Source organism: Anastrepha ludens, chromosome 3 (genome assembly GCF_028408465.1).
Source record: "Anastrepha ludens isolate Willacy chromosome 3, idAnaLude1.1, whole genome shotgun sequence".
In the NCBI taxonomy this organism is placed as follows: Eukaryota; Metazoa; Arthropoda; class Insecta; order Diptera; family Tephritidae; genus Anastrepha; species Anastrepha ludens.
Window position 1 is genome coordinate 85,827,883 of NC_071499.1, and position 13,606 is coordinate 85,841,488.

Sequence of the window (13,606 nt, forward strand, 5' to 3'; positions counted from 1 at the left end):
TTTATTAATTTGAAATTATTTCGAATGAGTGAAATCTGTATTTTGACCTTTATGCGTTCCTTTGCTTATTTGTTTGTATACTGCAACTGTTTAGTTGACAAGTGTCAAATAGGATTGACGTACGACGCCATTTGCAAAAATTTTAAATCTATTGGACGATTTGGGCGAATAATTTTGCGCTAATTTGTATATACACTCATGTTGAAATTAATAAATTTACGATATTTTGATTGCTTTTAATTACGAAAGCACGAAAAGTATATGGAGAAAATACGCAGCCCGGTCAGGCGGAAAAGTTATCAAAAATTAACGAGAATTTGGGCTATAAAATTGCGTACCCAAATTTTTTAAATTTTAATTTTGGATAAAAAAGTTCGTAATTTTTTATGAAAATTTGATTTTTATATTATATTATTTTATATAGTAATGCTGGGGTCCTCTCCCCACTTTATGCGTCTTATCGTTAAACAAAATGTTACTGCAACTTAACAGAGGGGGAGAAAGTAGTCGCGTACACCCGTGATCTTAACAACGGACCTGTTTAATTCCACTATCACTGAAATCCTGGAAAGGGCTTTGGTAAAGCTAATTAAATGGGCCTTAAGGCTGGTCTTAAGGTTAATTCCAGCAAAACCCTGTTAATATTGTTTACAAATAAAAGCAAGATATCATAGTTTTAAACACCGTCAATCAATGGGGGTTGAAATTCCGCTTTCAAACAGAGCGACGTATCTAGGAGTAGTGCTAGATCCGAAACTGAACTGGAGATCCAATGTAGAAAAAGCGTGTGTATGTAGCTTATTATACGTGTAAAATAGTTATTAGCAGAAATCGCGGTTTAAAGCCTCCGAATGTACATCGCCATAGTAAGGCCGATTTTGTCTTACGGGGCATTCGTATGGTGGCATTAAGCACACAGTGCAACGTTAGACAGTTAAATATCGTACAACGAGCAGCTTGCGCAGGAATAACTGGAGTTATAAAATAATGCCCAGCAGAGGCACTAAATGCCATACTGAACCTTTTACCATTAGATTTACAACTACGACTAACAGCAACAAATACCACCATCAGAATTAACGAGGGTGGTTGATGGAATGCTAGGGTGTTTGGGCATAGAACTATTCTTGACAGTCGGAAGCTAAATGGAAATCCATCAGACTACTTTACCGCTAACCTAGACTTCGGACTAGAATTTACGCGAAAGGAATGGAAGTCAAATTTAGTAGTTAAGGAAGATACCCCCTCACTTTACACCGATGGATCGAAAATAGATTGCGGCGTTGGCACGGGTGTATATTCGAAAGACTTCGAAACTTCCAAGTCCTTTCGCCTGGCTAATTGGAATAGCATCTTTCAGGTAGAGGTCCTCGGGATAAGGGAAGATTGCTGGATAATCAGGAATCATCCAAAACAACTATCAGAAGTACGTATTTTTATGGATAGTCAAGCAGCCATCTTAGCGATAAAGTCACCAACAACCAATTCAAAAATTGTCAGACAATGCAAAGAAAGATTAAATGCCTTAGCACGCATGACAGACTGCGAAATACATAGTGAAAGAAACGTACTCTGGCCACGTTGATCCAAGTTGAGAACTGATGAGCTGTTACGAAAGCCAAGGACATACAATTAGACAATTAGAATTACCGGCTATTGGCCCATCGAAGACCATGCTAGGAAGATGGGGTGGCCGTATAACGATAGATGTAGAAGCTGCAATCAAGAGGATTCTAAGGAGACGGACTTCCACTATCTGAGTGAGTGCCCAAGGCTGGGTGTTCTATGACATAGAATGCGGGTGAAATTCTCAATGAGCAACTTGGTAGAAATTGCAGGAATGAAAATAGATGTCATAGGCAGATTTATAGTCAAATCAAGATAGTTTGACTAAATAAGTTGTTCTACCAGTGGTGTACCAAAATGAGACCTTTTGTGCTAATTGAGTCTGCTACATACTCAGTTTTCCCCATTCTGTCCGATTGCGAAATTTTGTACACTAACCTGTATGCATCATGTTGGGTGGGTGCTTCATTTCAGCCGAAACTTTTGACGTGATAACGTCTTATAATTCGATTTAACAGGCTGCACGCACGAAAAAATGTGTCGTTACCTTGCTCATATGTAGTTACCTTGCTCATTAGTGTTACCTTGCTCATATTAGTGTTACCTTGCTCATTAGTGTTACCTTGCTCATATTAGTGTTACCTTGCTCATTGCCGTTACCTTGCTCATTGCATTGAATGAACTGCAAGCGAAAGGGCGGAACGAACGACAAAGCAAACAAAGCAAACGAACGGCAACGTTCGACATCTTGCTCTCTCCTACTTAAGTGAGCGTATATATGTATGTATGTATATGCGCAAATGTACATATATAAATTCACGTATTTGTATTTGCATATGCCTTCTTATTGATTATTATTAATTTGATTCACTTGAAGAATTTAATATAAAACCAAGTTTGTTAATAATACCTGTTGTTTTAATGTTATAATTATTAATTTTTTTATTATATATGAAGGAAAAAATGTATTTTAATATTTACCATATACCTTATAAGATATGTTGTCTATACTAATATTATAAAGAGGAAAACTTTGTTTGTTTGTAATGAATAGGCTCAAAACTACTGGACCGATTTTAAAAATTCTTTCACCATTCGAAAGCTACATCATCCACGAGTAACATGGATTATATTTTATTTTGGAAATAGGACTCGAGATATAGGTCAAAACGTGGACACGGGTAACCTTCGGATGTGTATGTACAATATGGGTATCAAATGGAAGCTGTTGGTGAATGCTTTAGTCCAGAGTATTTTTCATGCTGCTCCGTGACTAGGGTCTCGAGATAGAGACCAAAACGTGGACCCTAGAATGTGTTTGTACAATATGGATATCAAATTGAAGCTGTTGGTGAATGCTTTAGTACAGAGTATTTTTCATGCCGCTCCGTGACTGGGGTCTCGAGGTATAGGTCAAAACGTGGACCCGGCTAACCTTTGGTTGTGTATGTACAATATGGGTATCAAATGAAAGCTGTTGATAAGTGCTTTAATACGGGGTAATTTGTTATGTTATGTAATGTAATGTTATGTTATGTTATGTTATGGTATGTTATGTTATGTTATGTTATGTTATGTTATGTTATGTTATGTTATGTTATGTTATGTTATGTTATGTTATGTTTTGTTATGTTATGTTATGTTATGTTATGTTATGTTATGTTATGTTATGTTATGTTATGTTATGTTATGTTATGTTATGTTATGTTATGTTATGTTATGTTATGTTATGTTATGTTGTGTTGTGTTGTGTTGTGTTGTGTTGTGTTGTGTTGTGTTATGTTATGTTATGTTATGTTATGTTAAAGTATATTATGTTATGTTAATGTTAACTCATTCTCTATATCCATACAAAATATCTATCAAACAAATAAAATTAAAATTTTCTTTTGAAAATGCAACCATTCAATCAGTATTTTCTTATGACGTTATCACGTTAAACTATCGTCAGTAAACCGACTTTACAGACAACCTCTTTTTTCTCTAAGTTTTTTCAGCACAGCACTCCGCTTGAATATTCAAGTGGCGCAAAATTAATCATCCGATTTTGTTTTTGTATAACTCTTTTACTATAAAAAAAAATGATTTTGAGTGATGGGAATCTTTTATTGACCTTTGCGCACTCCATTACTGGGCTGTTTCTCTACTGCAGATACCCAGTATAATTGACGTACGTCATTTGCAAAAATTACAAATCTTTTGATAGGATGATTAATTTTGCGCCATCTTGTACAACATACTTACACTTGCAGTATTTCCCAAAGTTGTTGAAGGGGAATAAAGTGCTTATATATAAACCGACGGCTAAGATTTTCAACGTAAAAACAGAATGTGTTAAAAAGCATATGGTGCGTACACTTATGACTCTAAAAAATATATGTACGTGGTGCACCCGGTATTACATGCAGGTTTAGGTTTAGTATTACCACAGCTTTTAACTATTTTTTCATACTGTTATCGGTCTCCAATATGTTTTAACTATAATAAATATTCAGTTCCCCCTTAATTCACAATATTTTTTCCAGTATTAGTTTGACTCTGAGCAATGACAATACCTCCACCAAAAATTACGTTGTGACCTTAACACACCTCATCATGTTCTGCAGCAACACGTAAGAACAGACTCAACAGCAGTGAGGCAAAGATGATAAACATAAAATTAAAAAAAAGCAGATATTATATTGTATAACTATACATATACACAAACCCTAAAGAGGGCAACTGTTTTGATTAAGTAGTAAATGAGGTAGTAAAAACTTTACTAAAATAAAAGACGAGTTCTAAGAATCTTCTATAGTACCAGCAACAACGAGCAAACTTATTTTATTCAATTATCATGTGATTTATTTAGTTATTATCTTTCATATGTTGTCAGTTTAGCATCAATATTTCAAGTATACACGTATATATGTATATCATACCATTTACCTAGGTACATATGTACATACATACATATATGAAGTTGTATTTACACACTTATGTTGCTGATATTTAGCGTAGATAAACTGCAATTAAGTGGATTATTGATGGTGTTGATGAAAATGTTTGGCCATTTGTTGCATTCGCTCATCTCATAACTAGAATTTAGTTGCTTCCTCATTTTTATTTATTGCCGATCTAGCATAGAACTTATTTATATTTTTTTCTTTGCATTTTATATATAAACTGGAGAACTGTGTTTCGATTAGCAATGTGGGGTCATCTCGAAGGTTAACTAATTACATTTTCTGAGATTTTGTCTTAAGTAATAAGGTCTGATACGAGGGTTGCCTTTTATATTTCTGCGAGCCATAATGAAAATACAGTAAATGAATAATGAAAGTGGCTTCATTGTTTTTCAAAATATTCTCCTTGGAATTCAATACACTTCTACGTTCGCTTGAACTAATTTTCAAAGCACTTTTGCCACACGCAAGTGGATCCCTCTAACACGATCTGTTTAAAGCCTCAACGGCTCTTCAGGTGTGGAGGAACGTGGACCCCACATTTTATTTTTGATGTTCGGGAAAAGAACAAAAAAAGAAATCATTAGGTGCCAAATCAAGGCTGTAAGGAGTCTGACCAATTAAGTCGATCTCTTATGTGAACTGATACGTAAGAGCTCGCTTTGTTTTGGTAAAAGATGATTCGTTTTGGCGATGGGTTTTCCTTAATTCTCTGAAAACTTCTAGGAATCAAATGGTTGTGAGCCACTCAGAATTGAATGTTTTAAGATTCCTTAGTGCCACTATTGCAACATAACCAGATTTTCCGAAAAACAGGGGACCATTTGCTTTGAGCTGCTTCTTTCGCAAGCACCTTTTGTTAGATTAAGCTCGTTTTGGAACACCTATACTGTCGATTGCTGTTTTGTTTCCAAGATTCGTCAGCTTGAACCACCGTGTCTAAATTTCTTCAATATTTCGAGCCACGTAGCTTCCGAATATTTATTCATTGCTATAAGTCAATATCTCCGTATGTTAGTCCATCGGGCCCCACACGACCTCATTCCGAAACTGAAATAGCAAATCGCATGAATTAGTTTGAGGTGTAATGAAACTCACACGAATTTACGAAGGTTCGAAGTGAAATTTGAAGAAGCAGATTACCAGACCACAGAAATTTATATTTAATTTTGAATGGAGGATTTGCGTTAAAGTGAGCGTTTTTACCCTCTCTGCTTATTTAATATATCAAAACAACTTTAAATGCCGTGAGAAAGTTGAGTAACGCCTTCTAAGAGACCACACCAAGCTTTTGAATATTCCAGAGCCTGTGTGAGTGCAAACACAAAGCTGCCTTCTCAAAATTAATGTTTTGTATTACTGGATAAAAAAAGAAGTCTTGCAGAATATTATTAACGATATTAAGCCGTCGTCCATGCTTGTTGAGCTGAAATTACTTGCATTGAGATTTCTTGCGGAACGAATATGCCAACGATCCATCGGAAAGCATTCACATATTGCTCTTGATATAAGGCTGATGTCTAAATTATAGTATTTTAGAGCGGGTACCGTGTCCAAAGTGACTTTCCGGCACATGCCAAATCGTTGCAATTTGATGTTCGAAACCCAAAATGGGACAGCTCGTCTTCGGTGACAATTTCAAGCGCGAGCGAATTGCAACACATGCCCGTCTTTCTTTGAAATACTCCAAGCGGGTGAAGATGAGAAACTTACGCAGACATAGGATTCTCCTACTTAATTTCCTATTAAGTTTAAAATAGAACTTGTCGAACGATTCCATTTCACGTGATCCAAGTATTTTTGACATTGTTTCAAGTTTTACTGCAAATTGGTTTATTTGCAGACTTTAGTATAATAAGAAGTGAACTGAAAAAATTTTGAAAAGAATTTAATAATTTGAAGATTTATTCAATATTGAAAATTTTTGTGGGGACTTTTTTAAAGCCAAATATTTTCGCTCTTATTAATATTTTTTGCTAAATTTTGTTTCTTTTCTATGACATAATATAAGTTATGAAATTTTTTTTGCATTTTTATAAGGAATTTTTAAAGTCAAATACCTTTGATTCTTTTCAAATTTTTATATTGTAATTTCTTTTTTTTTTTGTTTTTTTTTGCACTATTTATATACGTACAACTTAAAAAATGTTTTTTTGGGAAAAAAATTAATTTTTCGCAATTTTTTTTTTTAATTTTTTTTCATTAATCGTCCCCTTAGTATTAAAATAGCCTATACATTTTTTGATGTTTTGAGAAAATGAATTTCAAACTTTTTGTCGAAAGTAGCTCTCACTCAATTCTCGTTATGTCTGTAAATATTTATTATTTTTTGACTGACGTTTTGACCCACTTTGTGGAACTAGAATTTGACAAAATTTTGACCACATATAAAATCGACGATGGAGAATCCAAAAATTCAATAAAAAAAAACTAAGGGGACGTAATAGACTGTACTCAGTAATTTCTGAAAGTTCAAATAGTAGAATTCCCGTAACTTAACTCGTTGAAAATCGATGAGAGCAGATTAGCGACCACTCCTTCAAACTCTCGTCCAATCAGTCGTTATTCAGACGGCAACGAAGTAACATCACCAACACAGTTTAAATTTTGTCGTAAATAAACCGTTGTCATAGCCCCGCCTTTTCAGAAGCCGCACTTAATATTTCGCATTGTCAGAAAGTCAGAATTTTCCTAACCAACAAAGCTGAAGATGAAGAGTCGCATGATGTTGGCGATGACACCAAGTTGTTGGGACGCATTTAGCTTATCGAATCAAAATTTTCAATACGATTTGCTAGAATAGACTAAAGCAATATTGAAAAAATCGTTAACATTAAAAACGTGTTTTGTGATTCTTACATGAATAGTCATTGCTTTAGTTTAAACTATTTAGTGTTCGATGCATTGAATCAAAAATCTGAAAACATTTCCTTAATGGACTTGGACCCTTTTGATATATATCGACTCATATGTATTACAAAAATTATATTACAACTACAAATTATTTTAAAAATTAGAAAAGTTGGTACGAAATTGCTATGTATAGGTAGGTATACCGCGTTGCAAAATTATAAAATCACCACATATTGGCAAGTTTTAATTATTTATTTTTATTTTATTTATTTATTCTTTAATTTCAATTATTTTATGTAGATCATTTTATAAGAATTGCCATAATAAGCCAGTTTTAGACTGTGCATAAGATTTATACAAATTTTCCAAATTTTCATCAACAAAAAAATGGTACGCAGTTTTATAACCATGAAATTTTAGAACAAAGTGCAAGTTTAAAGTGGCTAAATTTTTTTGTTATTTTAGATAATTTTTTTCCCTGGTGGTGTTGCATATTTGTTTTTGGATCGTAGAATACGGATCTGTGTTCCGTCTTTCTCAGTTTACATTTTCACTTAAGCGATTTATCGATTCTGTTTGCATGAAAAAAGTTTTCCAAAACTCAACATCAACGTAGAATTTTTAAAAATTTCTGGCCACTTTTTGACCTATTTCTACAAGATTTTTGTATTTTGTATTTTTACCGAATTAATACAATTTTTTGTTGCATTGACTAAGTTGGAAAATCGTTGTATTTGTAGAAAAAAAAAAATGTATTGACTCATTGAGATTTATAATTTGAAGTTGATTTTATTAAATAGCAAAACGAAACGCGCATTTAAAATAATTTTTAGAAGCCTATAAGCTTAACTTCCTATGACGGCGAAACTGATGCGCGCATCCGCCAATTATTTTCTATATTAAAATTGAAGAAAATCAATTGCGAAAAACGTTGCAGCTGCTGCAACAACACACGCAGCCGTTTATAATGGTGCTACCAGTTCTTTGAATTCACTGAGTGTTCCGCCATTTAGCGGATGCACGCCTATATGTGACGTTTAATAAACGCCAATTCTTCTGCTTGCTTCTTCCCTTTTTTTCTATCTGCTAAATTCTAGATTTATCTTGTTCATTTACAATTCCAACCATGTTTAGGTTGATGATGGTCAACTCGTGCTCGCGCCGATCCTCGCATGAATACTCTAAGCTACCTAACTAAGATAAGCTTTGATTTCGGACACGTTCCCGTGTTATTTGTGCTATTATTATCCTACGAGTATTCCAGGTGCTTGAACATATATATACAGCGAGTTTCAAAGTATAGGTGCGCGCATGTGTGTGCATGTTTGTACTTGTATTGTATATATGCATGTATGTATGCACACATGTGCTCCTGCGGGGAAAAAGTGGCACTTGTTTATGAGGAGAGCTTTGATTTCCTCTCCATATATAGTAAGATCGAAAAAGAGCAATATTTAAGTGCACTTTTTATATATGTATGCACATATGAATACACGACATACATATATATTTACGTCCAACAACATAAGGGGTATTCACAAGGGTATTGTAAGTATCGTATTGTTGTATTTGGTAAACTTAAAGAAGGTTTTTTAGGCACCGTCCGAGTCATTTTATAAATTTTCATACAGTTGGAAAATATTTGCAGCACCAGATGATAGGGAAAGTTTTTTTACACTACATATAGGAGAAAAAGCTCGGCCAAGCATCCCATAAGTAAAATAGTTGGACCTGGTTTCAAATTCTTCTTCTTCTTCTTAGCGTCACAGTCCTTGGTGACCCTTGCTTCCACCACTTAACTCCAACATTGAACGCGCATTTTCCTTCCAGCTTCCACATCTTCTAGCAAAATTTTCCTCGGGCGTCCCCTGTTTCTTCCCCAATTGGACCAAGATCTTGTGCCTTTCTCGTTGATCGCTCCCTTGGCATTCTAGCCACATGTCTCAGCCATCTAAGTCGTTGAGATTTAATAAATCTTGTTTTAGTTTCTTTCTCAACTATGTCTTCTAGTTCGGCATTGTGCCGTATCGCATTAGGTTTCAAGTTCTCCAAATATTTATTCAACCATTAAAAGCTTTATGACATACGACAATACGACACTTACGACACCTTGTGAAGCACCTAATACAGTTTGTGAGTATACAAGTTCAATGTTTTTTGTTCATGGCAATTGCAGTTTGCGCTTTTCTATCTTCTTTTCTTGAATTTCTTCTTGCTTTTGCAAGTGTATAAAAATAGAATAATTTCAGGTTTTTCCAGCCGCAAGAACAATTAAACATTTTCTATTTATGCTCAAATTTATGATATGCAATGAAGCCAATCGAAGCCATGACTTCCACGGGTAACAAATGCGGTTGCGCATTTTACCAACATGTACTATATTCCACACATACTTATGCATGTAGGTACGTACATACCTCCTGGTTTGCGAGGTGCGTTCAATTTAGGCCGAGATTTTATAGCTGCGGTGAACTAAATTTGTTAAATATTTGCTAAATAGAGTTCCACTTCTGGCTTTTTATGATTGAAAATGATTGTTGCTGTATCTCATTTTTGGAACTTTTTCTTGCTGTTGTTAAACTGCTCTTCTGGTAAAAAATTTGCTATTTTACATCAATATGAATCGAACCAGTGACATTGTGGATGGAATTATACGAGGTGACACGCACTTTGGCACAACCGTCATCAGTACTTGAATGTTGTGCCGGTCAGCGCCATCTGTCCAGTCCTTATGTCCCACTGCATTATATGGATGAATTTAACTTGGCTGCCCATATCCTATGCCCCTGCGAGTTGTCTGCAAATCGTCTTCCTCTTTGTACATACTTACCCATGGCTCTGTGGCGCGTAGGCATGTGCGTGTGTAGGTGTGTGCGTATGCCTGTTTGAGGATTTCTTGTAGCTATTTTTGTCCATCTCTTGAAATGGCTAGCAACTTGCCGCACACTCTTTCATAGTATTTATTGGTTAATATGTATCATAGATTCTTACGAGGTACTTAATGCTTGGTAACTAGCATCATTCTCGGCTACCACAAAAGGGTTCGATGCACAAACGCTAATAATTATTAATCAGATTGATGCTAGTTAAAAATAGTTTGCGGTGGATCGGATTTGGTAGGAGCATAGCAAAGGGAGAATGAGACGATTGTGAGCTGCGCATGCGAAGAAGCCCTAAAAGCGATCAAAAGACGAATAACCAATTTCGAAATGTTGGTTCCAATGATGCGGCATATAATGGAATGGCTCGCGATGGAGTTTTTGGATTAGAGATTTGCAACGATACCCATTGTCGAATTCTTTTCTTTTGTGTTTTGCTTCTACTTACAGTAAATATGTACAAAAAAAAGTAATGATTACATATTTGTAAAACACAAAATTTGAGGTCAGGAAATACGTGTTATAGGAAGTATCAATTGCCGTGGGTAGGAATTGAAATAAAGGCCGCCATTTTAATATTTGACACACAATTAGGCACACTCTATACGGGTTTTCAGGTTTCTCTTTTTTTAACTAGTAGCAGCAAGAATGAACTAAAACCATATTCATAGCACTATCTGCAGCAACAATTTTAGATCGACGAAATTACTGAGTTTCAGTTCTCTGTAACAAAAATATGTTAGCGGTAGAGCGCTTAAATTCTGAAAGCACTGGGGTATTTTTTATACAAGATGGCTCAAAATTATTCACCCCATCGGCAAATTTATAATTTTTGCAAATGGCGTTGTACGTCAATCATATTTGACACTTGTGAACTAAACAGCCGCAATATACAAACAGCAATGGAGTGCGCAAAGGTAAAAAGAAAAGATTCCCATCACTCAAAATCATTTTTTTTCTATATATATTAGTAAAAAAAGGTCCTAAAAAGCATGGATTATTAATTTTGCGCCACCTTGTATGATTGTAAGTAGTTGTTTGTTAATTGATTAGAGTCAAAAACGCATATCCAAATCCGTTATAAGCTGATTCGCTGCATTCTTTTTTTAAAGGCGTTTTCGAGATATAGTCAAGGAAATATAAAAAAACTAAAAAAACTAAAAAAATTTAAAAATTTAAATGAAAATGAAAATGAAAACAAAAAACTTTAAAAATTAAAATTATTTTTTTTTTGTTTTTTCTTTCATATTTAAAAACAATTTTAATTTTTTTACATATAAAAAAAATTTTTAATTAAAACAATTAAATTTTTTTTTAGTGTTTTATATTTAAAAAAATTTAATTAAAAAAAAATTTTAAAATTAAAATTTATAACATTGGTAATTAAATCTTTGCATATTTCTCATCTTACACTAAAATATACGTTTTCAGCATAACTTCAAAGTTATCAGAGCAGTTTTTTTCTACAAGGAAGAAGAAATAAATAAAAAAATGTTTGGGAAAACATATTTAAATTGTGTTCTATACAGGGTCATCCATCTAACGGACTTTGATAGTTCAAAAAAAATCGAGTTTCGAAAATGGTGGTATCAATCGATCGCCTAGCAACTGACAATTGACTCTATTCGACTATTTTTAAAGATAAATATCACGCCAACCATCCAGAAACGAGTTAGCAGTTGAATATGAAATCGAAAAACTGCAAATCAAAATATAAAAAAAAAAAACAAAAAAAAAGTACTTTAAAAATTTGAAAAAGACAGTATATTTGCAAAAGATTTAAAGTACGAGCAAGTATAAATAAATGTAAAAGGCATTTTCATTTAAATTGAATTTTGAAATATTGAGGGTTTTCTCTCAAAATCGACTTTCCGATTTTTCGAATACCAATAATTGCCTTTGAAAGTGGAAGTTCTTTATTTGGCGAAAAAAAAATAGTATGAATTCTTTAATTGAGCCACCGATTTTACACGGAATTGGATAGAGGCATTCTGGAGCAAACTAAAAATTATTTAATAGTGTTTTATTTTGTCGTAATAGTGCCGCATTTATTCTGCCTTGCGGCAGGGCATTAACATTTTTTCGCACACACATGCTCACAGAAATGCGAGCACCTTTTTAAAAAACTGTGAACTCTGAACTGATAAAAGTGCGACATTTTCTATTCTGTACAAAAAATTAGGGTGAGCGTTGACCAGCTGATTTTAATTTGCACAAGTTTATCAAAATAAATGTGCGAAAACTTTAATTGTTACAAAAAATTGAAGTAAATTATTCTATTTTATTTTAATATTGCTTATTTTGTGGAAGTATTGAATTTTTCTTGTTCTATTCTCTTATGAACTACACAACATTTTCGCAGGGCGTATGGTAATATTTTCGTCATCGAGAAAATAACTAACTATAAGTTAATTTTTTGTGGATAAACTGGTACGAAAGCTTTTGTATATGACTGTGGATTACATCAGTTGCATACATTTTTTTAATTAAAGTAAGCATTTAATATAGTACAACGCTGAAACTAAACAAACATTTTTCAGCACGTCAGGGTTTTCCGAACTTTTGTTTAAAAATGCTGCAAAATACCACTTCATTTACAATATGTAAAAACTTCGAACACAAACGGTGACTATTTAAACTTTCACGTGCACTGTTTAAAATGTTAGCCACCATAAACTAGTCAGCATTTCATTATATGCGCCTGCACAGCAAAATGTTAATTTGCATGTAAGTTTACAGGTTTATGTTAACACTGGCTGTTAAAGGGGATATGTACGTAACACTCAAGAGAAATCAGTTTAGCGTTTTAAAATCACTTGGGAACAATTTTTACCTAAATGAATGCAACTAAAAAAAAGTATATTATTTGCTTCATTTTCAAATAGTTTCCAAATTTTCCGAAATTCTGCACAAAGTAGTAAGCACTACTGTGGAAAAAATTGCCTTTTTTTAACAAAATTCCTACTAAATTGTGATATGAGGCACATATTTATAATTTATGTATAACAAATAATATATGTGACCTGGTCTACGAAAAGGTACCTTACGTGAGAAAACAAGTTTTCGAGAAAACAGCAGTTAAAGTTTAAACTTTTTAGTCTTTTTCGTATTTGTACTTTTCTTTTTTTTACTTTTAACAAACTTTTAAACAAATTATGACTTTCTGGTTTTCACCATTTTAAAGAGTCTTTCACACACTATTCGAATCAACAAAAAAGTGAAAAATGATTTTTTGACACGTAAGGTACCTTTTCATAGACCAGGTCACATATACTATTTTTCAGCGTGCCAGAATCAAGCAAAACCAGCTAGTTCCTTCTGGATGAAAAAACCAATGTTATACAGTGCAATTACATACATATG

General features: G+C 33.7%; 1 protein-coding gene across 1 annotated transcript in view; it reads right to left on the reverse strand.

Annotated features, from left to right (window-relative positions):
• Positions 1-11,900: 11,900 nt before the first annotated feature.
• The window catches only part of LOC128858357 (serine/threonine-protein kinase S6KL-like), an 83,143-nt gene continuing 81,437 nt past the window's right edge, over positions 11,901-13,606 (reverse strand). Inside the window, exon 8 of the mRNA XM_054094548.1 lies at positions 11,901-11,942. Within this exon, the coding sequence (XP_053950523.1) occupies positions 11,916-11,942 (27 nt within the window). The 3' untranslated portion in view covers positions 11,901-11,915. The remainder of the gene's footprint in view (positions 11,943-13,606) is intronic.